At 40.5% G+C, this 12,877-nt stretch overlaps 1 protein-coding gene across 1 annotated transcript in view; it reads right to left on the bottom strand.

The window, feature by feature from the left end:
- The window catches only part of Impg2 (interphotoreceptor matrix proteoglycan 2), a 73,323-nt gene that overhangs the window by 54,130 nt on the left and 6,316 nt on the right, over positions 1 to 12,877 (bottom strand). The window contains exons 3-7 of the mRNA XM_034514969.2: positions 9,536 to 9,702; positions 6,000 to 6,031; positions 5,883 to 5,906; positions 3,951 to 4,003; positions 1,866 to 1,933 (exon numbers count right to left, since the gene is read on the bottom strand). Of these exons, the coding sequence (XP_034370860.1) occupies positions 1,866 to 1,933; positions 3,951 to 4,003; positions 5,883 to 5,906; positions 6,000 to 6,031; positions 9,536 to 9,702 (344 nt within the window). The remainder of the gene's footprint in view (positions 1 to 1,865; positions 1,934 to 3,950; positions 4,004 to 5,882; positions 5,907 to 5,999; positions 6,032 to 9,535; positions 9,703 to 12,877) is intronic.

Here is a 12,877-nt window from a genome sequence, read left to right as displayed (position 1 = left end):
TTCTTGCAGAGAGTGAGGCTGGTTCCCAGCACCCATGGCGAGCAGCTCACAGCCATTTCTAAGTCCACTCATAGAAAACCATTGATACTCCTGGAGACCTACACCCTGCTGGCTCTGTTCCAAGAGCGTGAACCATGTCACTCCATCCCTGCCATGGCCAAGCAGGATTCAGCAAGTTATAACGTCCACATGAAGAAATGAGAACGCAAAGTGACCAAACCTCACCTTTTTGAAGAATGTCTTCATAGTTACTTCTTAATAAATATGTCATGATACAGTGCATCCTTATTTTTTTTTTTAAGTTTAGAATTTAGAAAAAAAAGTTGGGTGCATATGTGTGTGCAGTGTGCTTGTGTGTGTGTGTGTGTGTGTGTGTGTGTGCGCGCGCGCGTGCACTTGCATGTGTGGGGTTCATTTGTGTGTGTATAAAGGTGTCTATGTACATGTGTAGGGAGACGAGACCTTGAGAACAAGTGTCTTCCTCAGCTGCTTTCCACTTTTCTTACTGAAGCAGGTTTTTTGACTAAAGCCAGAATTCATGGATGCAGCTACTCTAGCTCATCACCTTGTGCATAGGAGCCAGCTCTAAAATTCAGATAGGATGCCCAGCTGCCTGGTTTTCTATGGCGGTGATACATGGAGGTTACTGTGCCTACCTGGCTTTCTATGGGGGTAATAAATGCAGGCTGCAATGCTTGCCTGGCCTTCTTTGTGAGTCATAGTGAGAGACTAGACCAACTCCATCTAGGGTTTAGGCTCCATCTTAGAGATCCTGACCTAAGATTGAACTCGAGTTAACCACCAAGCCTGCACCTGGCACTAGTATCCAGGTCACTCCCTAACAACCACGAATCAGGAGGAAAGCAGAAGTTACAGTTGTACCTAAAGATATTTACTTATGAAAGTTTATAGTTTGGCTCCCAGCACCAGCCAATCATTTTAAAGGACAGCAAATTCCATAATAATTCCCCCCCTCCCCCATTTGTATGTGTGCCAAGCTGGACCCCACCCCCTTGCTTATTTGTTTGCCTCTATAAATGCTTGCTTGAAACTGGGCTACGGGTTTCACCCTCTCATCCTGCTGCATCAGTGACAGTAGTGTGGGCCAGGCACCAGCCTGAGTAAAGACCCTAGTGTGATTGCACGGGAATCGGTTTCTTGGTGGTCTTTGGGAGTTCTCAAGACAAACACACCAATAGAGACAGGCTTGCAAAGATTACAGTGAGTGATACAGGTGGGTGGCCATGACTGCCATGCCTGCCTGGCTATAGATGAGACTGATACAGGTGGGCTGCCATGCTTGCCTGGCTTTCTATGTGGGTGCTATGATTTGAGTCCCATTTCTTGCCTCTGCCCCTCTAGTGTTCCCTCTACTGTGCCATCTCCCAGCCCATAATTTAACATAACTTTTCATACAATACTTCCACCTGCCTGGACAGAATATAATTCTGTATTTCCCTTGTAATGTTTTGTAGTGGGCCCTCATCTGTAGAATCTACTGCCATTTAGTAGACAAGTTCCTGTTAATAATTGTGTGCTTAAAATGTGGGATCACTTTTTTAATTTTAAACTTCATGGAATCCATTTTCTTCCTCTGAAAAGAAGTTGATGCCTAGTCTACTGAGTTAGAAGGTCATGGGTTTATCAGCATAAGAAGTTTCTAGAAATCCTCTATCAAAAAATTCACCAATATGACAGACCTATCCAGCTCTTCCAGAGGATATCAGATTTCTGAATGTACTGGATTTAGAATTCGTAATATTTTCAGAGCAGTGTACCAAGTCCTGTGTAGTCTAGAAATGGAATGGAATTCTGTTAACTCCCATGCTCTGTGTTAGAAAGCAAGAGAACAAAACTGGACTTACACTCTCCTGAGGTGACACCACACTGCTCTCTGAGGCCACCCCTGGATAGGAAGCATTGGAGACAGCACCTAAGCAGAGTAAAAACACATGTGGCATTAGTCCTTAAGTAAGCCAGAACTCATGTCAGGACCTAAAGACTTACTTGAAAAGCCACCCTTACAAGTCCTTTGCTCGGGTAAGATTCTGCACAGAGCCTTACCAACCTAAGACAGAAGTGCATTGCCTTTGAAAATGCATATTCCATGATATGTAAGAAAGGCATTCTTGTCAGAACGACCTAAAACAGGCTCAGTCTTGTTAATGAAATAAAAACGGGGAGAGGTGGAGAGCCTTTGGGGCTGCTTGGCAAGAAGCTGACGTGGGCCAAGAACAAGGAAAGGGGCTGCTTGACAGGAATATGACATTGGCTAAGGACAAGGCTTCAAGCAGGAATCTGACATTAGACTAGAACAAAGAAGTAATTTCAGGTAGGAGTCTAAATCATAGGCTACAACAAAGAAGTAATCTCAGGCAGGAATCTAAATATTAGGCCAGAACAAAGAAGTAATTTCAGACAGGATTCTAAATTTTAGGCTAGAACAAGGAAGTAGGCTTCAGACATGAAAATGACCTTGGGCTAGGACAGGGAAGTAGGCTCAGGTAATTTGTTCATCCTGATAAGCCTTTAGAAACAGTGACCACGGAAGTGTTCAAGTAACTGGATTTAATGCCTTGCTTTCTCTTTGACTATTTGTGTTTATTGTATTGCTTGTTCCTCGACTATTTGCATCTATTGTATTGCTAGACCCTCAACCTAGAACTGACCTTATTACATGCATATAATCAAAATGGTATAAAAGCATAAAGGAAGAGAGGGTATAGGGTAGGGGGTTCTAGGGAGGGGAAATGGGGAAAAAGATGACATCTATATTGTAAGTAAATAAAATATCCAATTTAAAAAAAACCTTAAAAACAAGTCTTTTGTTTTTTTATTCTGAAGGCTTTTCAGTTATAAACTCAAGATACATTTGTAGAGGCTTCCTAGAGTCTCAATAACTATGCCTGACTGAACAAGCTGCTTTTTTTTTTTTTGAGTGTGAGGCTCTACTATAAATACTAGGATACAAAAAGGAAGTTTCTATTCTAGGGAGATATTAAATAAAGTGAACAGACACTGAAGTGCATAACTATACTAGGTCTGTGCAAAAGTAGCTTGACCATTGTTTAACAACCATTGAAATGAACCCACTTCATGTTATTCTATTTTGTATATGCTCAAATTTTCTAACATAAAGAAGTTTGTACTTTTTATTAAGTATATTAGGGGCTTGGATATAAGCCCTGGTAGAGAACATCCCTAGCATGAAAGATGCCTTTGGGTTCAATCTTTAGCAAAAGGAAAGAAGAGAGGAATGGAAAAAAGAAAAGGGTGAAAGGAGACAGGAAGAGAATGAGTGACTAATTTACATGAAATACAGAACTTGGGGCTGAAAAAATGGATCAATAGTTAAGAATACTTTCTGCTCTTCCAGAAAAGCACAGTTAGGTTCCTGGCACCCATGTTAGACAGCCTGTAACTCCCACTCCAGGGGATCTGACACTGTCTTTGGTGTGATGCCCTCTTCTGGCCTCCCAAGGAACACACACACACACATGGCATCTAAACATACACACACACACACACACACACACACACACACACACACTGGGTGGATATTAAATTTTTAAAATTAAAATCTTTTAAAACTTAAAAATCAATATGGAGCTCAATGTTCCACATTCTCCACTCCGGTACGTATCAGAAAATCTTTATCCTGGGAAAGTCCAGGTTACCAGTAACATAAAAAGATAAACCAAAGGTTCTACCTCAGTTGGAGCATCTGTCTTAAAATAATTCATTTTGTCACACTCATGTTTTAAGCTATATTCTGAATTTTAAAGTGCTCACAGCATAATAGCATAAACCAAGTGAAAAATAATTGTTGTTTCTTAAATAACATGTAGATATAAAAAAATTATATTTGAAAATTATGAGCTGAAAATTTATACTTGCTTGAGAAACTTCAATGACTAAGAAATAAAAATGAATAAAGAAAAAAAGCTTACCTGCTAATAATGTTGAGGTCTCACCAATAGCAACTGGAGATGACAACTCAGGTCTAGAGGGAAAAAATGCAGCTATTAAAATATCCAGAAACCTGGGCAAATAAATATTATAAACTTTGGAGCCAAAAGTTCCCAAAGGGACTCCTTAGACCACCAAGTAAAGGTTTCTGGACCAACATGCCAAGTTGTAAAGTCAAAAAAACTCACAACTTCATAATTTACTTATTTGTATTTATTGATGGCTCATTGACATATCCACCCTATATGAAGAACTTTCCTATTTATGGCTCATCGCACACTTTCTTCCTCTTTGGTTCAAATCATTATGGGAAACTACTTTATCTGTCTACTTTACCTCTGTCACCCCCTTAATTGTCTAGAATGTATTGTCAGTACAGAAGCATTGAACAATCCAATAATTCAATTGGCAGAGTGATTGCCTAGTGTGTATGGAGCCCTGGGCTCACTCTCCAGCATGACATTAGCTAGGCATCGTGGTTCCTGTCTGCAACCGCAGCACTCAATGTAAGATTCTGTGATTGAAGCTAGACTAGAAGGGGAAGCAGAAGCATGTACTCTACACCTCCAGGGTCTGCCAGGTAGATTATCTGTGAGTTCGAGGCCAGCCTGGTCTACAGAGTGAGTTCCAGAACAGCCAAGGCTACACAGAGAAACCCTGTCTCAAAAAAAAATTAAATAAATAAATTAAATAAATAAATAAATAAAGTACTACTTTAAAATTAAATATAAAGAGGCTGGAGAGATGGCTCAGTGGTTAAGCACTGACTGCTCTTCCAGGGTCCTGAGTTCAATTCCCAGCACCCACGTAACAGCTCATAACTGTCTATAACTGATGTCGATGAGACCTGATATCTTCTTCTGATGTGCAGATATACATACAGACCTTTACCCATATACATAGATAAACCTTTTTAAAATTTTTAAATGGGAGAGGGAGGGAGGAAGAGAGAGAAAGAGAGAGAGAGAGAGAGAGAGAGAGAGAGAGAGAGATTGAGTAAGGCACTCTGAGTCCAGTACATTGTGGGTGTGAAGGAGATAGTTTCTCCAGCTCTCTCATTAGGACCAAAGTTTCACAAATAGAGAACATTGCTAAGGAGTTACTCACACACACACACACACACACACAAAGTAGAAACATATTGTAATACAGTGTGTTATCAGAAGAATGTGCTATAGTGAATAGGAAGAGATCAAGAGTGTACTATTCTTGTTTCAAGATCATAATCATAAAGTCAAGAAAGTAATCCAAACAGCCAGCTACTCAAATCTGTGTCTGTGGCATCGTGAGATATATGAATGACCCAGCCCATACAGTTCTACTGTCTTCCTAGCCTCTATCAGAGCCTCGTGCTCTATTCAAAAGCTCCTGTGTCTTCCAACTATGTCTTCACTTGGTCATGGAAGTTGGATGTCTGGATACTGGCTTGTTTAGTTAGTTTTTGAATCTACTGGTGATGTCTTATGCAGTCTCCTACATCTTATGTATACTACTGATATTCTGAGGATGGGTAAAATTCAAACTTTAGCCAGTATTCCCCATGTTTTGTAATCTGCTTTATGGTTCTACTGATTAGAAGCCAGAAATCATCTTAGCCCTGTGCCTAATAGGTGGCTAAGATGCTTACTGACAGTTTAATCAAGCCTGTACTACTCTTGTGTCTGGAGCATAATCATAAAGTTAAAAAAGCAATCCAAACAGTCACCCATGTTTTAACAAACTGACCCCCTCTAAGATAAATCTTCTCAGCATATCGCTAGCCTTTGACCTCAATAACAGTAGCTCATTCTCAATAAGGCAGGCATCCATTGAATTATTCAGGAGAGGAATGAGTCAGCCTTCTGGTAAGGTCAGACAGTGAATAAGCACAGTAGACAGAGATGGCCTCAAGGAGACCAGCCTTTTGGACTTACCCACAGGCCTGATCCTTGCAGGAGCTGAAAGGAAATAGAAAAGGGACACCAGGATAAGTGCTGGAAGTCTGCACAGCACGTCTATGCTACTAAATTGAATTTGAAGGAAAGACATACCTGCTCTCAGCTTCCTTTGTGTAAGTCAGTTTCTAGAGAGAGCAGAGACACAATGCCTCAGTTAATAAGAGTGATTACACAGCAAATACACTTACTCCACAGGAGTCACTGACACCCTAACATATTAGAAGCTATGCCACTATTTTCTAAGGATGAGCAATTAATGAAAGCAAATATTAGCAATGCCAAGTTTGCTCTACAACTGTTCAAGCACAGGAGCATTCTGGGTCTGCTAATGTACACTGATATTGCTGTGTGCCCTTATTTTAAAAGACAAAGAAATATACAAACATTAAGGTGGACTCAGAAGGTCTTATTTCAAGTCCCCATTTCTCCTCCCTAGTTATAAACACAAAGCCTACGTCCTTTCTGGTGCCAGGGATCAGTTTTCTTGTCTGCTGAATGGAAAGGAAAATTATCTAAATCTGAGATATCATTAAATAATTTATTGTTAAATAATTTGCTCCTCTTTTAATTTTACAGTATCTCCCAAGATAATCTGACACCTTGACACTTTCAGTTACTAACTCAAAGCTGGTGAACATTTCTATAATTAAAATCCCAGTCCACCCTCCTTCACTTCATACCAAAATATTGAACAATTCACATTTCCCACGAGCAGTTTAAATGAATACTTCAAAGGTAAGTTCACTCTTCTCTACGCCCCACAAAAGTGCCATTGTATCCCCTCCCTCTCTCACTCATCCTTGTTCTCATTCTCACAATAAATAAATGATAAATAAATGTGAAATTTTAATCCTAAGCTTTTAAGTCAGCTCCTTTGTCTTATCCCCCCATAACCCTGAAATACTTCCCGTCATCCACAGAGCTAAATCCAAGCCTCTTAACACTCTCCCCTTCTCCTGTCCCTCTAGTACACCGGCCTAAACCATTCCCTCCAAACACAGCTCGTGTTGCTCTCTCCCTCTGCCCCAGGCATCCTCTCCTTCTCACCCAAATCACATTTCCCACTTTAGACTCATTTTGTCCTAAATGATCATTGAAGTTTATTTCTTAGACTTTCAAGTTAAAACTAAAGTCCTGATTGTAAGAAACACTTGTAATATAACATCACAAGACTGTTAATAACTCCCGTATATATGTCTTGCTTTAATCGTTGATACAGTATTGTGGACACAATTTGAAATACATGATCTTGGCTTCAGTGAAATTTTTGAAATCAATAATGACTGGAAATGGAAGCCCCAAGCACAGGAGGAAAACATGCTTCAAGAGTTTTGTTTTTGCAGGGCTGCTGAACAAATAGAGAGCCTTCAACATGTTACTAAGTTCTGTATTGCCGAGCAATATCCATAGCCAAGAATAAATTTTGGAAAAAGAGAACTGGTTATGGATTTTAAGATCCATCAGTTGGTTTTAGGATAGGCAATTTATTGTCTTTATTTCCAAAATAGAGAACACCTTGTGAGGTTGCTATTTATTAGATACAAGGTATGATGAACACAGATTATATAGTGCTTATTATCATAGGTGCTAAAATGGAGCAGGGAAAAGCATGACAGAGAAAGGCTGAGGCAGTGTCTTGACTTGAACTCAAGTGACTTCAACTGTGGCATGCCATGATAATGAGGCGAGTTCCTATTAAACACATAAAAAGTCTGCATATCAATGAGGACTAATCTTGGCTGTCAACTTTGCTAGGTCTGGAATGAACTAAAACTGAAGCAGCTGGGCACACCCGTCTGTGATTTTTCTTGATTAGAAAACTTCAGGTGGGAAGATCAACCTTAAATCCAGATCATTTGAGGTCAGAAAATCCACCCTAAATCTAGGCCACACCCACCGGTTGCAGCCCATAAAAGAACATAAAAGAAGGAAGTGCTTGCTTTTTGCCTGTTTGCCCTCACTCTTGCTGTCAAATTCATCTATCCTGCTGCTGAAGCATTCTTTCACTGCACTTAGAAACTACTTCTCTGAGACTCCAACATAGAGACCAGCTGGGACATCCAGCCTTGTAGTCTGAACAACTATGACATTTCTTAGACTTTCTGATGAGAGACAACCACTGTGGGACTAGCCAGACCACAGTCTCTAAGCCACTCTAATAAATCCTCTTTAATATATAAATCCATTCTAGCAGTGCTGTTCCTCTAGAGAACCCTGGCTAATACAGGACACATGTTTTAAAAGCCACATACAGCAGTATGCATCTCTAACCCCAACATTCCTAAGGCAGAATGGGAGACAGAAACAGGAGAATCGGCCAAAAGTCCACATGTTTTGTGCAAAAGCAAAAATTAAAAGAGACCTTGCCTCAAAGATAAGGTGAAAGGAGAAAATTGACTCCCGAGAAGTTGTACTCTGCCAGCCACGTACTCTGGCACACACGCACACACGTACACGTACATGTACACGCACACACGTACACGTACACACACATACATATATAGATAAATAAAAACAAGTCTTAAAATCACATTTACACTTCACTAAATGTGCTGAATGAACTATATTCTCTAACTTAATTAGAATGTCTGGGATCCATTCTGAATGAATATATAAATGAATTTTGTTTCCGGCTGAGCTGTCCCACACTTGGGGGCCAGAAATGTTGAGAAATACACTGCCCCATGTTGGGCACCAAAATGTCTCGGACCATTCTGTCATTGTTGGAACCCACACTGCCAAAAGCCTTGGGGGCTAAGTTGTTAGAGCCTGAACTGCCTCAAGCTGCTCTGGTCTGCAGGTCAGGGTTCAGCAAGAGAGAGAGTGAGGATGAACATGAGGAATAGAGACCAGACAGAGTGTGATTCAATCTCATTTATTCTTCAGTCTCTCTTCTTCTCTCCAAGTCCCAAGTCTTGAGTTCCTAGTCCCTAGTTCCTAGTCCCCAGTGCCTCCAAGTTCCAAGTTCTTTCTCCAAGAGCTAAGTGCCTAATGTCTAATAATTCTTCTTCCTAGTTCTCTAGTCCAAGTGTCTTCTTCCTTAATGCCTAATTCCTACTCCAAGTTGTACTCTACTCTTCTGTCTGCCTCTCGCCTTTTATATGTCTCACTTCTAAGCCACGCCTCTAAGTCACGCCTCTAAGTCACGCCTTTAGGCCTTGTCTCTAAATCTGATCTCTAAGTCACGCCCTTCAGTCACACACCTTTAAGTCTCACACACCCAAGGGAAGATCCTGTGTGTCTAAAACAAGATGTTATCAGAGTGTGCTCAGCTGTTGTAGGCTGATGTAATCAAGTCTCTTTTCAGGGTATATGGCTAAAGATGGCTGCAAGGATGATAGCTGCCTTCTGTCGGCTCCCGACAGAATTTGGCGAGAATGTTCAACTCACAGAGATCCTTATCTTTAAATTTTTGCATGTACATTTACATGTATAAACAAGGCTGACACTGTTTTGGATTAGCAGTGTTCATTATCAAAGGCCAGAGCTGGGGATAGAAAACTAAGCTATTCCCCAGGGCAGTTCACTCAGAATCCTAATATCAACTCACCTTCTCCTCCTTTAGCCTTTAGCCATGCACATCACACCTACAACAAGGCAACAGTTCCTTCTCTCCCTGTCACACTTACCTTCATGATTAAGTTTCTATGTTCCACAGACTGACTAAACTGGGCGCCCATTTCAAATACACTTGTGACTCCATCTTCACATAAGTTCATCCAGTAATGATACTCATCATGCCCAGGAATTCGATCCCAAAATGTCCTGAAGGCTTCCCAGATGGCTTCCTGGCACACTGGAAAGTAAACAGAATGTGTTTAGGAAAAGAGAAGATGCTTTTTACCTAACATGTTCCCATGAGGCTCACAGAGCAGCTCACTCCCACTCTTCTGAGACACTTTGACCACACTGTCCTTTCTGCAGGGTCATGAGAATCATAGTCGGCTAGAAAACACCCTGTTCAAACTTTTCCAATCTGAAAAAGACATTGCACTCCCCAATGCTTCTTTTATATATGGGATTAACTCACCTCTTGATGAATTTATTCCCTACTAATTTAAAAAAAAATCCATATTCTTATCTCATGAAAATGTAACTTACATTGAATATATTGTCTTAATCTGTTTTATTAACAGACACTGACATTTTAAGTTTCTTTGGTTTTTTTTTACTGAAATTATAGCTTCAAAAGACAACTTTTCAAAAGATAATGACATTTTTGGACCCAGCAGTAAAATAACTCCTAATGACTTAATGCTATATGCATAATTCGGCTCTCATCAGAAGAGCTTCTTCTTGCAATAGATAGTAATTAATACAGAGACCCACAACGTGCAGAGAATGAGAGACATCAGAATGCTCAGCCCAACATCAGAACACCTAAATGGAATGCCTACATCACATTCCTCCTCTCAAGGCATAAGGATCTGTGCAGAAGAGGGAACAGAAAGAACGTAAGCGCCAAGAGAGGTGGATGACTTCAAGGAAACTGTTTTCCAGACACAACAGGACGGATGCACATATAAAAAATCAGACTGATTTCTGAGTTCGAGGCCAGCCTGGTCTACAGAGTGAGTTCCAGGACAGCCAAGGCTAACAGAGAAACCCTGTCTTGAAAAAAAAGAAAGAAAGAAAAAAAGAAAAAAGATAAAAAGATAGACTGTAACAGCATGCATAAGACCTGCACAAGTACGAGCCAGACAGAACCCCAGTGTGTGTGGGGGGGGGCGTTACGGGGGGGGGGGGGGATTGGCACAAACTCTCCTGTCTAGCTGCAAAGCGGTTGGCATTCAGTGGCTGCTGAAGGAAGGGACTTAGTTTTCTTCAATAGAGTGACATCTGGTGTCTAGACCACATTCCAGAACAGACCTCATGGCCAGGTGTAGTGAGCTTGAGGTTTTTTGTTTTCGTTTTTTTTATTATTATTAAGACAGAGAGATTTTGAATTGGGTAAGTAGGAAAACGGGAGAGGATCTGGGAGTAGGTGTGGAGGGGGAAGAATATGGTCATCGTATATTTTACGAAGCTTTCAAAGAATAAATAAAAGCTTTTTTAAAAAATTAAAAAGAACTGGGTAGTGGTGGCGCACACCTTTAATTGTAGCAAGCACTTGGGAGGCAGAGGCAGGCGGATCTCTAAGTTTGCAGTCAGCCTGGTCTACAGAGAGTTTCCAGATGGCCAGAGAAACCCTGTCTCAACAAAAAGAAAGAAAATATATAAAATGAGAGAACGATATTTTTAAGAGCCTAGAGTGAAATGCAGAAATGCAAATGAATAGGATCTACCCTTTGGCAAACTTATCAAACATCAAATTTAAAAAAGGACATTCGGCACTCCTCGAGGCTTCTAAGTTGAGGGCACTTTGTAAACCAGGGAGAGGATGCTCTCAATTCGGTTGATGCTCTCTGTCAACCACAGCTCATGCCTGAGAACAGGAGATAATGTCATTCATTTTTATACAGAAACAAAAACAAATTCAATTCAGCTGCACTCCGTGGCAACTACAATTACATAAGAACTTGCACAAAAGTATTTGAAATGGTTTTATTTATACTTGCCAAAGCCTGGAGGTAATAAAGATGACCTTCAATAAATAAATGCAAAATGAACTCTGATAAATTCACACATTGGGATATTATTCAATTATTATCTCAAAATGAGCTTTCAAAGCATTAAAACTGTGCACTTCCAACTTAGAAGCATATTGCCAAGTCAACCAAACCAATCTGTATGATTCTGGTACAAATCTAGAAAAGAAAAAGTATGGGGACTCCAAAATAATGTTTGTCAGGGGTTGGGAAGGAGGATGAATAGGTTGTTCTAAATAATGCTGTAGTTGTTGGTAAGCGTCATCATACACTCACCAAAGCCCACTGCACAATGAATACATACCACAGGGAACTCCAATGCAAACCATGAGTCTGTTAATAATACACCCATGTTGGCATATCAATTGTTGCTATGCTTAATGGCTTAGGTCAGTAATCTCAGTACCTGGGATAGGATGGCAGGAGGATTGTCACAAGTTCAAGGCCATCCTAAGGTACATGGTGAATTCAGGTCAGCCTGTGATTTAAAAAAAAAAAAAATAGCATAATCTTCTGGTGGCTGGAGGAATGGGTCAATGGTTAAGACTATTTATTGGACAAAGACCCAGTTTTGGTTTTAGCACTTATACAGTGGCTCACAACTGTTTGCAATTCCAGTGCCAGGATTCTGATGTCTTCCTTTGACCTCCATAGGCATCAGTCACACGGGTGGTACACATAATTGCATGGAAGCAAAACACTCAAACCCTTAGAGTTTCTGTGTGTGTGTGTGTGTGTGTGTGTGTGTGTGTGTGTGTGTGTGTGTGTATCTGTCTGTCTCTCTCTCTCTCTCTCTCTCTCTCTCTCTCTCTCTCTCTCTCTCTCTGTGTGTGTGTGTGTGTGTGTGTGTGTGTGTGTGTGTGTGTGTGTTTGCCAAAAGGAACAAATAAATTTCCTGGAGACACAGAGCCAGCAACTGTACAGATCAAATATTGTTTGGGGCCTATTGACATTTTAAAAAACATCATCTGTTGTTTAACTGAAGTTCAAGTCTTAACTGGCTCCCTACATTTTTACTTACTAAATCTGGCAGCCCTATATATGCTTCATGACAGAGTTATAGATGGCCTCATTCTATACTGCATTACTCCTGAATATAAGCTTTAAACACATAGAACTGCATTCAGCTTTTGGGTTCCCAGACCCTCTGGGATCCACCAGAAAATGTCACCCTGTTTTACATAGGCAGGGATGGCTTGTCTACATACTTCTTACATATGTAACAATCCTCTTAGAATCACCTTCACTGTATCCTGGTGGTTCTGGTAAGTTGTGGTAAGTTCATTTAATTTACAGAGATCTCCCTGACTCTGCCTCCCAACTGGGATTAAAGACGTGTACTACTGAGCCTAGCTGAGTTATTTGATCTCTTGTTTAATGTTT

This window comes from Arvicanthis niloticus, chromosome 12, assembly GCF_011762505.2.
Source record: "Arvicanthis niloticus isolate mArvNil1 chromosome 12, mArvNil1.pat.X, whole genome shotgun sequence".
In the NCBI taxonomy this organism is placed as follows: Eukaryota; Metazoa; Chordata; class Mammalia; order Rodentia; family Muridae; genus Arvicanthis; species Arvicanthis niloticus.
This window is presented reverse-complemented; position numbering and strand designations above follow the sequence as displayed.